Raw genomic sequence first — 18,883 nt, 5'->3', positions numbered from 1 at the left:
TATGTTTTGTTTTTTTTTAATAACATTAACATAACGTATTGTACTTACTGCATCAGATTCATCAGACATGTATCATAATTGTATTTTATACAATCACATTCTTGAAACTGAACTTTACAGCATCATAAATGAGTACACCGGACGAACAGCATCGGAAGTGTAGCTAATGCGACGTGATGATGGCGAAAACATTGAAATGACGATTCTGAAATGTCGAAAATAAGAGAGCAAACAACAACTTTAAGAGGAAAGAATTTGTTCTCGACTTTTCAAATATATATATATATTTTGTGAGTGTCTTGATTTTTCCTGAAACATTAATTAGGCTCAATTAAAAATTTTTACATTTCTTTCCGTAATTTGCAGTTTCATGCAAATTGTTTTAACAGTCTCTGTTATAGAAATCAATTACTTGTGGCTTTTGTTTTTATTGACTTCTTTTGTGAAGCACTCACAAATTTTATTTCTGTAAAAGGTGCAATACCAAATAAAATTATTATTACTAGAAATAATGATAATAATAACATAATGATTTCCTCGTCGCATTTTTAAATTTACTTTTCAGTATTCGACTAATACATCTGTTAATTCGTGCCATCTAAAAGCAGTGAATATAGAGGTTTGGTCATCAAAAAGGCTACAATAAAACACACACGATCGTGTTTCCAGACGGAGCTATTTGCAGGCGGAACCGGAAAGGCGGCGAATCACAACTTCCACCCATGTGTGGAGGAGAGAAATGCCTCATTGCGTTCAGTCTTGTGGTATTTTGATCTAAAGTTGGCATCAGTAACTTTGATATCACCAAATAATAGTCGCACCTGAGCCCGTTGCGGCTGCGCCGGCGCGATGGCGGAGATCGTTCAGACGCGGATTGAGGAGAGGATCCCTGAGCTGGAGCAGCTGGAGAGAGTGGGACTGTTCACTAAGAAAGAAGTCAAGTAAGAAACATCTCACTTACTGAGGGTTACTACATTTGTTCAATCAGCAGAAATACACGCCACCAAACAAAGGGCAAACTTTTGATGGGATTTCGTTTCCATCGACCTGAGAATTGTTTTGTTTAGTGGACAAACGTTAACAGCAACATGAAGATGTGACTCTTGTTGACCTACTACTGCAGAGGAAATATTAGTGGATTTAAAGGGAAGTAAACCCTAAAAAATAAACCTAACTTAAAGTGTACTTTTGTGTATTTTTATATAGATCCGTACGGTAATTTATATTTATGAATTCAAGGTTTTTCTTTAAGTCATCTATGGCTGGATTTTCTAGTAAACAGCTTGAATTCCTATTACATAGGGACTGTTCGTTATGTAACAGGGGAAGAAGTGGCTGGGGTGTGATTTATTTATTTATTCTAGTTATTATTTGAACCCTCTCTGAAGCTAAAAATATTTTTCCGAGTGGCTGGCAGAAAATGCATGACCCTCCCTCCACCATAAATACGTGATTAGATTTTTAAAACGTACCCTTTGATGTGTAAAACTTCAAACTGAAACCAAGTAATTGTGGATTTGAAAAAAAAACCCTCAGTTTTTTTGCTCTTGTTGTGCATGGTGGTTTGTTAGTTAGTGCAAACCTGTTTATTTTTGGCTAAATTTTTTAATATTACGTCAACAAAGTGCGTTTTTAGGAAATATCACCTTTTAAGCTTAGATTTGGTTATGTTTTTTTTACAGAAGGGTTCGTCACACATGATATGTCCAAGGACCGTCAGAAACGATAATTTCTATTTTTACAGCCTTTGGGTTTGATAAATGTTGTAGAGTTGGCTATTTTTAAAGAAAACATGCCTTCCAAATCCTTACGAAAGGCATGTTTTCTTCTCTAAAAATCGGCAGTAAAATAAATACAACCATTTAAAGCTGTATACCCCTCCTCTAAGCCAAAATAAAAGTCCCTCCCTAGTGCTTAAAAAACAGACATGCCTTCCCCTGTTTGCACCATCCTCTTTCCTCATAAATAATAGAATATTCCCTTATATAAATTAATACATATATTCAAAAATAACAAAACAAAATAAAAACATAAAACCAGTCAAGAATTCAGACAAAGTGTGCTTATTAAAGTCCTGCTTCATACATTTCTATCTGAGGAAAACTGTGGTTTTTGTTTTTCCACATTTCAGATCCTTAATCAAAAAAGCCACAGCCCTGGAATACAAGCTCCACAGGCTGGTTGTAAACAAAGAGGACTTCATTGCATACATTCAGGTAGGGTGCCTTTATCATCATCATCATTTAAATTGTAAAATAAACAATTAAAAGCTACGAGTGATAAGTTTTAAACACCAACATAACATTTTTTTATTGAATTACAGTATGAAATCAACGTTTTAGAGCTGATCAAGAAGAGAAGGGTGGTAAGTGGGCGTGTGTTTGACTTCATGTAACCTTGTTATTTAATTTGACAGGATTCATTTAAGGTCGAAACATTTTATGATACTCTAGTGATGAACTCTTCAAAATACATTAAAAAACCAAAGTGAGTGAGTGGTGAACAGTGTTACTTTTAGATAATGTCACATCATTTGACCGTGCCCGACTTTGCTTTTGCAGCACGTACATTACCAGTTCAAAAGAGAGGAGATTGAGTTCCCCGTCATCCATCGAATAAACAGTGTCTTCAGGAGAGCAACAAATAAGTGGAAGGTAGGTGAAAGACAAATGATTTGTTTTTAATCTAACTACCATTTCTTTTAAAAATGTAAATATGTTATGATGTAAAAATGTATGGGTGGTGTCTATCTGACTGAATCGCTTCAGGCGTCATTGAGAAAACACTCACTTGTCTTCTTTCTCCTCAGGATGATGTGCAGCTGTGGCTCTCACATGTTGCCTTCTGTAAGAAATGGGTAAGTTATCTCATCATTATCTTTATGTATAACTCAGACCAAACACTGCGTCTCCTCGTGCAAATAATAATCATCATCTTTCTCTCATCAGGCCACCAAAAGCCAGATCAGCAAGGTGTTCTCCTCCATGTTGGCCATACACCCCGACAAACCAGGTACAGAGGATTGTGCTTGTCAGTCTCTTTTGACAAAGTCACCACTGACTGTCATTAATAGCGACTTTGTGCTTTTCTGTGTTTAAGCTCTGTGGATCATGGCAGCCAAGAGTGAGCTAGAGGATAGAAACTCCTCGGAAAGTGCCAGACACCTTTTTCTGAGGGCTCTGCGCTTCCATCCAAACAACAAGAAAGTCTACCAGGAGGTAAAAAGAATCGGCACGATGGCGGCGTGCAGCAGTGCAGCGACATTTCTAGCTCTCTCTTGTGATATTGGCGAATGATCACAGAGATCGTTATTCTCGTGTATCTAAAAAAAGAATCCTTGATCCTCGAAAAAAAAAACCAAAGTTATCTCTAACATTTTAAAAACCAAAAAACCATTATGGAGAAACTTTACTCGCTTGACATTCTGTGATTAGAGGTGGCAGCTGCTGTTAAAAGAGTGATGATTGTGCATGTGTTGAATAATCCTACGTTATTGTCTCCAACAAACCTGTGTGTCAGTACTTCCGCATGGAGCTGCTGCACTGTGAGAAACTGAGGAAGCAGAAGGAAGAGCTGGAGAAAGCTGAGATGGACCTGGTGAGTGTGTCACAAGTTGAACACAAAATTGTGGAAAAACACACACACACACACACACACACACACACACACACACACACACACACACAGAAGCTCTCACTCTAATACTCCACTGTTGACTCGTTCCAGGGGGAATATGAGTTTTCTCCAGAGATCCTGAGCGGCAAACTGGCTGAGGTTGTGTACAGAGATGCTACAGGGAAAATCGAAGGTAGTCTTTTTATCTCTAATTCTGCCCCCAAAATACCAGAAAGTGTTTAATTTCCTCTTTCAGTCAGTTTATACAGTCTATTTGTATTTCGACTAAGATAACAGAGCATTAGAGGCTGGCCTACTTTCTCAAATGATTTTGCTGGAGTCTTTTTTTTTTTTTTGCACTTGGCAAAGACAACCCCTCGTAAATCCAAAAATTATTGTTTTTTCTTTTGTATGAATTAAATGAGAGCTTTACAGTAGGTATAGGTACACAGGTGTGTAGGTAGGTACACAGATTTTGTCAGCTTTAAAACAGAGTAGTGTTGACGAAAACTAAAGATTTATAGATATATGGGTTCTGAATATTTGAAACCGTTTTAATACTCATTCCCTGCAGTGTTGATGATTGATAACAGTGTTATTAATAATTATTAATATTTACTGCAGTCATTCTTCTGTTCTGACCAAGAAAAGAAAAGTCACTGTTCTCACGTCACAGCCCTGTTATATTTATCTTTTTTTAACTTTACTTTTTACGCCCTCATCTTCCGACTTTTCCCTGTCGTTCCTAAAATTGTATCGAATATTGATTTTTTTCAAGATCAAAGTTAAAAATTCCAGAGTCGTGGTAACACTTAAACCAGAGCCAGGTTAGATGTTTCCGTCTAAACGCTAAGCTAAACCAACCAGCTGCTGGTTTATACGGACACATTTTATTTTTATAGCCCAATGTATCAGATTTGCCCTGATCTGCACCGCATAGGACACCCTCTGTCCTTAGACCCTCACTTTAGAAAACTGAAACCTCCTCCGTCAGCAAAAGCCCTTTAATTGATCAAAATCGGAACAAACCTTGGAGCAGTATCGATTTTTTTTATCAAACTCTCTGCAAAAAAAAGCGTGTAATAATAAAAGCTGTTCCTTCCCATTTATGTTACTTTACCTTTGTGTCACTGATCTCTTTCCCCAACAGAGGCCGAGTTTGTCGTCTCTCTTCTGAACATAGCCGCTATCTTCGACTTCACCAAAGAACTCCAGGACTTCATCCTGCAAGAGTAAGGCAACAGCATATTCACCCAAACTGGCCTGCATTCTCGAACCCAAACAGAGAGTCAACACTAAGCATGAACGTACCTCCTTCCCTTCCTCTTGTAATGCAGCTTACAGACCAACTACACACAGGACAGCTTGACGTGGGATTTCATGGCTAAGAGGGAGCTGGAGGCTCCGGGGGCCGGGGAGGAGCTGCAGACAGCCAAGGGCCGGGCCTCAGATATCACCCGCAGAGAGGAGCGCTGCTGCCAGGTCTATGAGGAGGGGGTCAAGAGCCTCAACACTGGTAGGTGCTCTCTCTCTCTCTCACACACACACACACACACACACACACACACACACAGCAAACAGACATGGTAATGGGGCTTTTTTCAAAAGACAAAATCACTTGTTGAGACAGAAGTTTGATGAATGGTTATCAACATTTTACTATTGGCTCCAGAGGACTCTGCCTTCTCTGAAATATAATGGAACCTGATGGCACTTGGCTTGCTGTGCTCAAAGAGCCAAAAAAGCCCACATTTAAAACACTCGAGAACTGTATCACTGCGCAGGAGGAAGCATGCGTCTACTCGTGGACGAGAAGCTCTTACTTGTGACAGCACCAGATGTAAAACATTAATGGCGTCCTACTCAGGTGAGCGCTAACGCAAGCTAGCTCAGTGGGGCTACGTGAGCTAGCAATAGCTTCCTTCTGTGCGGTGATACAGTTGGCAGGTGTAGTTTAGTACACAGAAAATAGTTCCTACATTAAACTGCTCACACCAAGGTCTGTGTATAATCTTGAGTAACCGAATCATGATTCCTGGAAAAAGACATTGCTGTTTAGTTTTTCAAATGTATTTTTTTTTTTGGCTCTTTAAGCGCCACAAGCTGAGTGCCATCTGGTTCTGTTGTACTGGAGAAGGCAGACGACTCTGCAGCCGATAGCTGCAACTTTCAGCATCTCACACCAAAACAATTTAGACTGAAAAATACCACTACAGGATAGGGGAACAATGTGTATTTTTGATTTTGGGGTGAACCGTTCCTTTAAACTTAGCTTTTTAAAAAAAAAAAAATGTGTGCCTTAATGCACAGCTTGCATATTCCCTGCCAAATGAATGTGTCTGTAAGAAAACCGTCTGTGTGCTCTGAAATCTAGAGCCCATGTGGACTTGCTACGCAGCCTTCTGCTTGGAGAGGGTGAAGAGGAAAACCAACGTCCAAGAGCTGAAAGAAAAGGTGAGTGAGTTTACATGGAAGACTGTCAGCAGCTTCAGTGTTTTTGGAAGTGGGTGTTTAAGGGGGTAAATCCTCACCCGCATATACGTGTTTGTGTTACAGCGGCAGGAGAGGCTGCTGGGAGTGCTGCAGCGCGCCCACGACTCAGCACTGCTGAAGGAGGATTATTATAAGAACTGGGTAAGATAATGGCTTCATTAAATGTGCAAATGGAATCACAGGGGCCCTTAAGCCTTTATGGTTTAGTCTCCCTCATTTGAATAATGACTCGTCAAATGTCTGGTCACAACGCAGTGCTCCTCTTGCATTAGTTTAGCTTCAGTGTGAGAACAGTGTCAGTCAAAGTGTGGGGAGGCCAGCGTGTGTGTTTTTGACTCATTCAAATGCACCTCATGAGGAACTTTTGACTTTTAGCACTTATTTCCAACCATGATAAGAACCAAAGTCAACAAAGTGAGCACAACTGCACCTTAAGATAGAGCACCTACTGTATTTGGGTTTTTTTTGCCTTGTAGCATTTTGGGGGTGTTTATTTATAAATTCCTATATTATACATTTATTCACCTGTGGGAGCAAAGCTGAAATATTAAAAATAGATGGAAAAAGGAGGAAGTCTGATCTTGATTTAATTTTCTATTTGATTTTCAAATAAAAGTTAAAGATCCTGCTTTCATCGGGAGATGCAGAGGGAGCGGCCAGTGTTGCCATGGCAGCTACGCAGCGCTACAGCCAATCAGTGTCAGTGTGGGGCCTGAGTCTGCAGACGCTAATGCAGCTGGGGAGTGGAGATGTGGGCAGGCTATTCCAGGAGGCTCTCACACACGTCAATCCCAAGGTACACAGAACACACACACACACACACCCCCTTACACACACACACACACACCCCCTTACACACACACACACCCTCACACACTGACTCTGCATAATTTGTTCTCGACCACATCAAGTTTGGTAATTTTCTCTGCTTACACGAAACACATAAACACCACATCAGTCGTGCTTCTACTCTGCCAGTATAATTGTTCCTTCTGGGGAATGGAGACACTTGGACACACACGGGGACACACACACACACACACACACACACACACACACACACACACACACACACACACACACACACACACACACACACACACACACACACACACACACACAAGCCACCAGCACTGCTGTATAAGTGGGCCATCTCCTTGGCCCAATTAGTCTCTGTTTCATTATATTAAACGTCTTAAAATGTCTTCCTCTGCCCCTTCTATATGTAAGGAGAGCTGAAGACATGTAAAAAAAAAACAACCTTAATTTAAGACTTAAAGCACTTAAAGGAATACCTCGCCCACAAAATGACCATTTGTACTTCAATTACTTACCGTGAGCTGCATTGAAATTGTGAAGAAAACTTTGTTTTACTCACATACCCCCAAAGTAAACAAAGAATCCAACAAGAGAGAAAATTCAAGGGATCCACACTGAACAACAGCAAAGCTATATCAAAACATCTGTTTACAAACTCACACAACTCATGCCGTATAATCCAATTTTCATTGATCCACTGGTATTCTCAGTACTTTCCAAAATTTTACTATTTAAAAACTTCCATACAAAGAGTCTCACGCATATATGAGTACATCTACTGGGCACATTCCTGCATTTGAACTCTGCCCAACTGAATGCACGAGTAAAGTTCAAATGCACGCACTCACTAATTGCATGTGGAAGTGTTTTAAATAGAAACATTTTAGTGAAAATACATGTGTTCGGAAAGTACGGAGTATACAAATGCATGAGACTTAGATTACACAAGTTGTGTGAGAGTTTGTAAGCTGATGTTTTGATCTAATTTTGCTGTTGCTAAAGGCGGACCCCATTTACTTCACTTCACTTGATATACAAATTGTCAACTTGTGGGTGAAGTATCCCTTTAAGAACCTTCAGTTAAAAAGTCAAGGTTACCCTTGATGGCATTATCAGCTTTGGATGGATAGTGGACTCATTTTTATAAATCCCCGCAGCACCTCTGATATTTGAAGGTCATAATGTTTTGCTTGATCATCATCATTAAACTAGTTTTGATTATTCTCTCATATTGTCAGAAATATAGCTTTCTAAACTTTCATTTCATTCCCATTGTTTTATATGTGCAGCTTTGGGTTGAAAATCTGATTGTAAATGTGTTTTTTTTAAGCCTTCAGTATTTTTGATACTATGAAATGTAAACTCAATGGAGATCACATCACCATAAACTGGTAGTATTGAAGAAGTATCTAAGTACTGATACCTTTGACATCCTTAGCTCGGACACCCTTCACATAGTTGCATCACAGTAATACATGATGCTGTCTGTCTCTGAACACAAATGCTTTGACTGAGTCACAGGTCTTAACGGCGCTGAGCAGAATAGCTGCTGATTGTTTCACAAGTCTGCGGCCCTGAGAAGTAGCTGTGTGAGGAGGATTACTACATACTGCTCATTAGGCAAAGTCTTTTCTCTCGAGATAAACACTCTCCTAAGTGTTGGGAAACGGCATAAACCCTCAGGGTATGTCGAACAATGAAATGTCTCCGTTACTGCAGGCGCAGAGGTTGAGATACACAAATGAAGGAAATGGGGACGTTTTTACATTCATGCACTTTCTAAAGGCGTATTGACCTGCTGGGGAACTGCTAGCTAAGCACAGAGCAAGGCGATTTGTCGATCAGATGCCACACTTTTTAAAATGTCTTCATAAAATGGAAAAACGCTGGCCGAATCTTCAAGCACGGATCTGATAGTTTGGCTTGTTTGTGTGTGTTCGCACATAGACTGAAGAGATATATTAAGACATATAAGACACACCACTGTGCTCAATCCTGTCTGTCCTGTCTTCTCAGGAGAGTCTCCCACTTTGGCAGCTGCAGGTCCAATGGAGCGTGGCCAGCCAGAACCCTGAGGAGACGGAGGCCGTCTTCAAGGTAGTCCACCTGAATCCACCAGATTCAGGTTCAGTCAGCTACTGCACAGTGAAACCTTAAACATATTAGTGACAATTGGAGCAACATTTTTGGCTTGGCTGGAAAGTTCATACTAGAACATGATTGATATAAATGGAAACCAAATTGAACCTATACAGAAGCATAAATTGTATAAAATAATGGACGTAGCCCCCATGACTTGGACGCCACCATGGACTTTTGGAGCCGGAAATGACCATATTTGGACAAAAGGGTGGAGTTTGACTTAATGCTAGCTACTAGCATGGTTAGCATGATGTATTTACAGCTATGGTTAACTGTGATAATGCTGATGCTATTTGTCACTTACAAAATAAAGGCTCTAAACCATTGAAACAAAATGTACTGACTGGAAAAACGATTCAACCCCTAAGAGCGTACAACCAACCGCTGAACAAGACCTTTAAGTGACCAAAATGTTATTCAACTATCATGAAGTGAAAACACACTGAAATAGCAACAGCTATGGCTACACCTATACTCTGTCAATCTGGTCTTACGCCATGGATACATTGTCAAACCGTTGTTGCCATGTCATGATTGTTGAAATTAGCTAGATCAAAACCATTTTTTGTACCAGGCTATAAACATGTCTATTTCTGCTTTGAAGTTGAGGTCTATGAGTGGTGACTCGCTTTCGGAGGCAGCCTCAAGTGGCCATTCGAGAAATCAGAAATAGTTACCGGTTTCATTAGAAAACACAGTAAAATTCCATGGTTCCCCCAGTTAGTATTAGTGTGTCAAAATTTAATTATCATTAAAACAATGTTTGAGTATTGCGCTTTGAAAAATTCATAATAAATTCTGTCCAGCATCAACCAAAATGTGCAACTGTCTCCTAGAAGCATGGCCACATGGTGCCATCTCGGATGTAAATTTGATGGTTTTCATATCTTTACATAAAGTGTAAGCTATGTTATTACGCAAACATAGTGTATAGTGTTTTTAGGTGTATTTGTGGTTTTCAAAACAGAACTTGTGAAATTATTTCAGCGTGATTATCAGTACTTTCTCTGCACATTTTAACAGTACTGTGATAATTTTGGTCTCTATAATCATGATATGCAATTTTCATACTGTTTCATCTCTGTGCAGAGGTCGTGTTACTTTTCTTGACAGAAATGTAACAAACTGTATAGAGATGAAATCAGGAAAAGCAGGTGCTGTTCTTAAAATGCTCCCAGGTGCTTACTTAATGATGAATAAACAGAAAAGATGAACAGCCACTTACCCCTGCAGTGTTATGGCCTCCAAAGTGAGAATGTCTCACAGTCAATTTGGTCTCGTTTGTTCCCAGAGAGGTCTGGTGTCTGCAGTAGCGGCTGTTGCTATGGAGATGAAAGAGGGATACCTTGATTGGTCGTACTCCAGTGGAGGCTACAAGAAAGCAAGGAAGACCTTTACAAGGTAAAAACAAATCACTCAAGTCTGCTCGTGTTGTCATAAGTTTAAATAATCAATAACACTCACCAGAACGCAAATCTAATCACTTCCAGGACACTGTGGCACAAATACAAAAAGTGTATTCACAAAAAGTGTCTCTTGTAATAAAGATTTAGATTTTAAGCTATGAAAATACTTTTTCTTCTATAGCTTACAGGAAAACCGTCCCCTGTCCAAGGCCTTTTTCACCAGAATGATTGAGATCGAGAAGGAACAAGTACGTATAACAACTACCTTGGGCACACGTGAAAGCTCTTATTTAAACTGCACCTCAGTCTTTAGGTGGAGAACAGATAATATTGACTGTAGTTTGAACTCTGAACTGAAGTTTGATTGACACATTGTTACAGCTGTCTCTGACGACTTTTAACTCTGCCTAAAAGAAGAAATTGTGGGAACAGATGGTGGACTTTGATATTATTTGTGTTTCTGATAAGCTGAGACAATCCTCTTGAGCTGTGATAACAGTGTAATGTCCTTTGTTCTTCCAGGAGACTCCCAAAATTAACAATCTGAGGGATTACTACGAGAGGGCCCTGCAGGAGTTTGGTACCTCAGATGACGGTGAGCAGAGTTTAAAGGTCTTAAGGCAATACTTCATCTCCAGAATAAAATGTTCTGTATGACTTACTCACCGCCTGTTACATTGAATTTGTGATAAAAAAACTTTGTTTTGCTCGCATGTCTCCTCAGTGAACGAAAAATCCAAAAATGGAGAAAATTCTGAATGAATTAAAGTCATAGGGGTCAACATTTTACAACAGTAAAATTATATTAAAACATGTTTTACAAACTCTCACACAACTCATGCAGTACAATCCAGTAATCCAGTCATATGCCCAGTGCTTTCCAAACAGACAGTCCTTTCCAAGAGGGAACTAATCAGAAAATCTAACTTATGCTCTACCCAAAGCCAAACTCCACTGACAGAAATGGTAATTTTAACTCGCTGAACATGGGAGCTGCTGGTCTACCACTGCCCAGATCTGTAGTTTGTTTGCAAAATCTTTTTCACTGATCTAAAATAACACAGCGTGGTTAAAGTGATATACATATGTTCACTTGGGAGGATGAAGTATTTCATTAAAGGAACAAGAGCCAAAAAGAGAAGTAGTGATGGTTACTTGCTTAGATGGAAACTTGGACTTAATTCCAAGTTTCTATCTTACAAAACAGCTGCACCAAAGTATGTCAGTATTGTCAGTGCAAAATACTTAAATAGTTACCTGACCAGATATAACAAGGATTTATTTTAAAAACTGGGGGTAAAATCAATTTTTGGACTAAAAAGTGATATGTGGCACAACAAACTAGTTTCTAAGCCAATGAAAACTCTCAGTTGGGACATATGGATTTTTTAAGTGTCCTTGCTTGGCCACTCCTTTTCAGATTAAAATGTTTTTGTTGTTTTTAAATTTTCCCTGAAGATCTGTGGCTGCAGTACATCAAGGAGGAGCTGGGACCCCTCGGACAGCCAGAGAACTGTGGCAAGATCCACTGGAGAGCCATGAAGTTCCTGGAGGGCGAGAGCGTGGAGAGATTCACTTCCACGTACACTCTGATTCAGACCGGACATTTATGAGCCGCTCTGAAAGGTCCGTGTATTCCATATCGAGGCCTGGAAGTTCAGAGTTTGTCAGCTGAAGAAGCAGCACGTTTCGGAGAAAGTGTTTTTCTACATCCTGCTGTGCCCATCCATGAATTGCTTCATTGCCTTACGATTGAAAAGCCAGTGTTGCAGTTTCTGAAGTTTGCGGTCCATCAGGAAAAAGGCCTGTCGATTCTTCTTCAAATGTTTGAGCAGTGTTGAAGGGAGTTTCTTCATTGAGATTCATCTTGTGTTTGCAGCTTTAAGCGGTCGAGTTTTACAGTTGTAATTTACAACTTTCCGTTTTCATTCACAGTAGTTTGTGCTGCATTTGATACCAGCCTTATATGGGTAACATGCATTGTAAAGATATCCAGTTTGATTGAATTCCACATTTATTTGGCTTCTTGAAAAGACAAACTTTGATGCTGTTAAAATGAAATTAAAGCAGTCTTTCATTACAGGGTGTTCTCTGTTGTGGTCCCTCTTGAGACAGTGACATAACAAATATGCACAAATAAAACACTTTTTTTTCTAGACTCTAATTTTCAGTAACCCACCCATTTTGAAACAGCACTCATGGCAGGTTAGTGAAGTTAATTTAAGTTACAGTGCCAAAAAAAAACATTCTTTGTCCTCTAAAATTCTTATTTCACATATCAATCCAGTGTTTGCCCTCAGTACCAAGACCATTTCTTTCAAATTACTTCCTTTCATGGTGCAAAATGTTGCCTTAAAAAAATAACATAAATATTACGCAGCAGTAGTACAATGGGAAACGTTTAAATGGCCAGCTGAAACACTGTCCATAAAAATCTTAATACTTTTACAATTAGTTTTTAAGTACACTTTGAATGTTACGTTTAAGAGGAGTGTGGCACCTACAATAATGTAACAGCCATGAGGTATGAATTCAAAAAGCATGATATAAATGGACCATAAAGTTGAATTTTTAAGTCTAATAATATATAATACACCAATAAATTGGTATTACAAGGGATTACATTGTGTTTAATACTCCAAAACAAAATGAAAATGCTTACATGGGCATCGACAACGGTACTTAATGGCATCTATTCATTTAAAAAGCTGTTCATGAGAGAACCTTGTGGGCAGTTTTTGGGGAGACTATGATATTAAATACATTTATAAATATGACACAATTAAAGACCTTTAAAATATTACATTACCTCATACATTAGTTTTAGGGCAATTAGCTTCTCTTGATATCTCAGTCAAACTTAAAGGAAGTTAGTACAAACATGCAAACAAGAGAACATTAAAAATTGTGCTTTAAGGCAGGATTGTTATGGCGAATGATTATTTTCAATAATAATCCCTTTAGAAAATGAGGCAATTATGAGGTTACAAGCAAGTCTTCTCTATGAATCTATCTTTGAAAATACTACTAATGTGTGTTGTAGGGCTGGCAGATGTTCTGGTTTGCTGATTTATTGAGCTACTTGGGCTATTTAAAACCAATCTGGCCAGTTTACTGCTGATGTAATGAAGCGTCCGTGCTGACATTGGTTGTTTCTGTATCAGAGACCGAACCTGAGAAAATACTTAACTGTGTTAAGGACATATTTCAGTCTACAGCTTCAGCCTGCAACACTTGTGATGAGCTGCTGAGTCATTAGTCGTATAATGGCTAAATGCTTTATCAGAGGCCTGTAAAGAATAACATTTTGGGGTAACAACAAACCCTTTTAGTTGTAACACTTTCTATTTTAAAGGGACAGTTCACCCAAAAATAAAATAATTATATTTTCTTTCATACCTTTTTATCAGTCTAGATTGTTTTTTTGTCAGTGGACGAGTTTTGGAGATACCATCAGTAGAGATGTCTGCCTTCTCTCCATTATAGTGGAACAAGATGGCACTCTACATGTGGTGCTCAACGTGCCAAAAAATACATTTGGTTACTCAAGATAATCCACAGACCTTTTTGTGAGTGGTTTCATGTTGGAAGTATTTTCTACTACCGAACTACACCCCAATCAACTGCATCACCACGCAGAAGGAAGCATGCATCTACTACTAGCTCACCCAGCACCACTAAGCTAGCTAAAGTTACAGTTCAGTCAAGAAGGACGCCATTTATGTTTACTTCTGGCATTGTCATAAGTATGAGCCTCTTGTGCATGAGCAGATGAACATTTCCTTCTGCTCGGTGATGCAGTTTGTAGGTGTAGTTTGGAAGAAAGAAAATAGTTCCTATATGAAACTGCTAACAACAAGGTCTGAGGATTATCTTGAGAAACCGGGTCATGATTTCTGGAAAGAGACATTGCTGTTGAGTTTTCAAATGTATTTTTGGCGCTTTGAGCGAGTCCTTTGAGAGAAGGCAGACATCTCTACGGCTGATATCTCCAACACTCTGCAACACACACCAAAACAATCTATACTGACAAATAGCACTACAGGAAAAAAGCACTGAGCGGGAAAAAAAAACCTTTTTTTATTCTGGGTTGAACTGTTGGTTTAAATAAAAAAATGATGTACTGACACATAAAATCTGTCACTGTCAGTAAAAATACTATCTATACCAGCCTTTAAAAAAACAGCTGGACCCTGTAACTCCACATGCTCACATCCTCCACAGCCAGTACTACATCACTAAGAGAGGACATAAAATTCAATGTGTTTCCCCATAACAGACTAATGTTAAAAAATAAAAGTTATTTACCATCTTGACCTTCCTACCAACATGTCTGAATAAGAAAGTGTGCCCATGTAAGTCTTCCTACGCCATCTCCCCTTTACGGTCATCTCCCTTAACATATACCCTCCTATATGTACCCTCCAGTCTGTTGTACTAAATGTGTAAAAATTCCCCTTTGGCTCTCTCGTAAGTGTTAGTTTCACCACCCTGGAAACTTATGTCTGATTCTGGCCGGTCCACCTCCCCCATGTCACCCCCAGCCCACCCCTCCACACATTTTCAGAGCTTCTTGAAAAGGATGTAGGTGAAGAGTACCAGTACGCCTGCGGACAGGAGTCCAATCACACACTGGTGGATGGTGATGACGTTCTCCAGGGCGTGGATGCGCTCCTCCATGGCGTTGGTGTTGATGTAGTCATAAATGGAGGCCCCGATGCTCCACACTGCCCATACAGCATCCACCAACGCTTTCATGGTGGGAGAGACCATTGAGAGGGCCGCCCGCAGCCGGGCACCAGCCACATCCGCTGCTTATTGGCCCAGCGGCACTACAGAGAGAGAAGAGGGTGGAGAGAGCATCATGTGGGCGCACTGATAGCCTCCAAAATAGCAATCACAAGTTACACATCTACAAATATGAACACACCATGTGATCATGAGGAGCTCCAACTGAGAAGATTGTCAAAAAAAAAGAGCAAAATTGTCTGTGGGAAGAGTGAATATTCTGATTTAAAAAGCCATTTTTATACTTTCTCTTTCTGTCATAATTCATTCAAGAATATAATTAAAACACTTCTCTGTGTAGTTGTAATTTGATTAAGCTATGTTTTAGTAAGAGTACAGCACTTAGTACAATTACGTGCGTGTTTCTCTTTTATGTTATTTAATACTTGTGCTCCACTACAGTACAGAGGTAAATAATGCATTTTTCTCCTCTACATGTACATGGCAGGTAGAGCCACTCTACAAAGGGGTGCACCCAGAAATCTTTCCCAGGGGTGGCCAAATGGGGCCACTAAAAATCTTGAGGAGACACACTAAAACCAAAAGCCATAACTGAAATCCAGAAATTCTATTGTGCTGTTGTAGTATGCAGGCTAGTTGAAAACTCTGTCAACTGCCCCTTTTATATTGAAAAGAAGAACAGCCGCTGAAAATGCGTGCTAATTGGGAAAACAATGAGATTCAGGAGCTCCTTATCCTCCAAGCAGAATTGAGATCCGTCGCCTTATAGCAGACATGACAGTATTGCTAATTGTTTAGGAAGTGCTGCTTAAGCATATGTAAGTAAGTAAAACTTAACTTATGAAGCACCTTTCTAAACCTAGGTTACAAAGTGCTATACAAAAAGTAACAATGATACAGCAATAACACATTATACATCACACGACAGGCCAAGCCATGGCCAGTGACATCTAAATTATGCGACGCCTCTTTTGATTCAGCGATGCCGGCATGCTATCAATAATCATACACTGGAGCAGACTGATATTGCTGTCATTTGTATCTGTCTAAAAATGCAAATGTGACACAGCTTTGTAGCAGCCCTACTGTGTAATCTCTGCATTAAAAGGGTTAATACGGAGAGTTGAGGAATCTCAAACTCACATAAGTTGTCTTCTTATTTTACAGATAATATCAATAATTATTTAATGTGCATAGACTATTACCAGTAAAGTTAACATTTTGAGTTCCACAACAATCCTATTATAATGTCTTATGTATCTGTAAGTACACTGATCAGCCACGACATCAAAACCACTGACAGGTGAAGCGAAAAACAGTGATTGTGTTGCTACAATTCACACAGCTTTAATTTAAGGTGTAAATTGATTGTAAAAACAAAACTATTGTACAAAATATTAACTAAGGAACAAGTTTTGTAATGTATCATGGTGGCACCACTGACTTTGCATATTGGGAATTTTCTTGCAAACATGTGCTCTGCTCAGTCAGCTCATAAAACATTATGTATTTGCAGATGAAACTACCAGGATACAAAGAAGGTTAATCGCCTTTAATTTTAACATTCAAATACACTTCACACACGAATGCATCAACAGTGATCCAATACAGAGGCCTACACTTTCAGTGCATTTTGCTGGCAGTACTTGGAGTAAAAAAATCTTAGATAAGAGACTAACTGTGGTGTATTTAGCTGCTTTAGCAACTGGTGCGATATAACTTGTAGCGTCTTTCTGCCTTGAACACAATGGGTCTTTACATGCCTCTCCCTCCCTCTCCGCTCTACTGATCGACTGACCGACTCCCCCGGCACGTGCTGACGTCATGTCAGTATTAATAAACTTGGTCAAGCACCGAACTGCTTTCACATGATCGAACATTTGGTCTTGTTAGATCAGAAAACTGTGACTGTGCAGTGCAACAGGAACCTGAGTTTGAAGAAAATGACGGGTGTTGTACACAGAGATCTGACCGCACAGGCTGTATGTTTACTTTTAGGGCTCAGAACTCACCGACAGCTGTCAGATGTCACTGCGATGATGCAGATGATGATGAACATCCGTCCTGCTGTTGCTGCAGGAATGAATATGTGTGTTTTAGGAGAAGCCGGGCTTGTTCCTGACAGGTACAAAGTCGGACACTGCTGTTTGTCGTCAAGTCGGCGTACATCAAATAGATCGCTTCCGGTCAAACCCTTAAACATAAAATGGTCATGTCATTGCATCAATTACAAGACATTTGAGAGACAGTGAGAGTCCACACGAATACAAATGTGCACAGAAGAAGGAATGTGACGCCAATATATGCACCGTAAAAAGATTCAATTGTTATTCACTTAAATAAGAAGTCCTTCAGGACATATAATCAGGTGATTTATTTTATTTTGAAAAATAATCACGCACTTTCCGGTATTATTGTGCGCTCCTTGTCGACATAAAGCAGCTGACTGAGACCATATGAGAGCGTCACCACGGGCATTTAAAGTGGAGCATGACCTCAAAAATATAGAGTAGAATAGAAAAAACACAACAAAATAAAAAACTAAAATATCAGAAAAATAAAATGCAAAATATCAGAATAACAAATATTAAGAAGATACTAATACTACTAGGCTACTACTTCTACCACTAATAATAATATTAATAAATACTAACATATAAACAAATAACTCGACAACAACAATAATAATAATAATAATAATAATAATAATAATAATAATAATGTCTATATTGAAGATACAGAAAAGGGCCCATAGCGCACTGAGTAAAAACAGACAATATGTAATAAAATAAAATCAAATAAAAATACAATTGATACAATATAAGAATAGAATAGAAAATAAGGCAAAAAAGCAGAAATAACTGAACTGAATAGATAGGCTATACTGCAATGTAAAATGGAAGAATGGGAAGAAAAAGAAAAGAAAAATGCTGAATTGCAGGAGGAATATGACAATAAAATAGTCCGAAAAAAAAGAGGTAGACAAATTCATGGAGCGCAAAACATGACATAACATAACGAGAGAGAACAGAAACCTCGCTGACTTGTTACCACATTTATAATAAATTCCACTAATTACATTTGTCCAAAAACATCCAGCGGTCACGCTGTAACTCTGATGTGCAGCTGCACGTGATCACACTCGGTGATCGGCTGTGTTTGACACACGGCTGTATAACGACGTGTCACGGCGCGTTTCTGCCAGCAGGGGTCGCAGCACACTAACATGTTGCTGCTTCAGGGAGGTAACATGAGAGGTGTGATGAACCTGGGATGTATATAGCCTCCTGAACAGCATCGATAAAAGAGGGGAACACCTCCGAGAGAGCCGCAGACGAGCCGCCGGAGACGCAGCCGAGCGCGGCACGGGGGCCTGTGTGGCGCATGTGGACGGGCGAGCCAACACACCGCAGGAATGTGTGCAGTTACAGGCAAACACACATGCTCGGACATTACTCAGTGTAGCGCTCTTGGACGTTTTTTTAAGTCCTCTTACAGAGATAATTGGAAATACGGGGCCACACTGCTGCGCCCCCGACGGAAACCTATAATTGGAGACGAGCCAGTGACGCGCTGAAAATAACCAGGTTACCACTTAGCACCGGTCCATTTTGGGGAGGGCCCAACACGAGGGCGCAGCACCATATATCAGCTCCTTC

General features: G+C 39.6%; 2 protein-coding genes across 4 annotated transcripts in view; one reads left to right on the top strand and one right to left on the bottom strand.

Annotated features, from left to right (window-relative positions):
• Positions 1 to 663: 663 nt before the first annotated feature.
• Positions 664 to 12,555, top strand: utp6 (UTP6 small subunit processome component). The gene is made up of 19 exons (XM_042484804.2): positions 664 to 941; positions 2,132 to 2,216; positions 2,324 to 2,365; positions 2,562 to 2,654; positions 2,810 to 2,857; positions 2,949 to 3,012; positions 3,100 to 3,218; positions 3,520 to 3,597; positions 3,727 to 3,808; positions 4,766 to 4,847; positions 4,953 to 5,131; positions 5,990 to 6,069; positions 6,172 to 6,249; positions 6,725 to 6,904; positions 8,944 to 9,024; positions 10,361 to 10,470; positions 10,657 to 10,723; positions 10,998 to 11,070; positions 11,934 to 12,555. The coding sequence occupies exons 1-19, from the start codon at positions 850 to 852 to the stop codon at positions 12,086 to 12,088; spliced, it is 1,788 nt and encodes a 595-aa protein (XP_042340738.1). The 5' UTR covers positions 664 to 849; the 3' UTR covers positions 12,089 to 12,555.
• The window catches only part of LOC121942088 (uncharacterized), a 74,610-nt gene continuing 66,986 nt past the window's right edge, over positions 11,260 to 18,883 (bottom strand). For all 3 annotated transcript variants that reach the window (XR_015776206.1, XR_015776205.1, XR_015776207.1), the window contains exons 5-6: positions 17,237 to 17,418; positions 11,260 to 15,307 (exon numbers count right to left, since the gene is read on the bottom strand). The gene's annotated coding sequence lies outside the window, so the exon portion shown is untranslated. The remainder of the gene's footprint in view (positions 15,308 to 17,236; positions 17,419 to 18,883) is intronic.

Source organism: Plectropomus leopardus, chromosome 3, assembly GCF_026936395.1.
Source record: "Plectropomus leopardus strain MGB_pleo_1.0 chromosome 3, ASM2693639v1, whole genome shotgun sequence".
Classification (NCBI taxonomy): Eukaryota; Metazoa; Chordata; class Actinopteri; order Perciformes; family Serranidae; genus Plectropomus; species Plectropomus leopardus.
This window is presented reverse-complemented; position numbering and strand designations above follow the sequence as displayed.

Excerpts from the sequence above, each read along its gene's own strand:
- utp6 (XM_042484804.2), top strand. The coding sequence starts at position 850 with ATGGCGGAGATCGTTCAGACGCGGATTGAGGAGAGGATCCCTGAGCTG. Across the intron at positions 2,217-2,323 it reads ACTTCATTGCATACATTCAG|TATGAAATCAACGTTTTAGA; the intron begins GTAGGGTGCCTT and ends ATTGAATTACAG. Across the intron at positions 5,132-5,989 it reads GGTCAAGAGCCTCAACACTG|AGCCCATGTGGACTTGCTAC; the intron begins GTAGGTGCTCTC and ends TCTGAAATCTAG.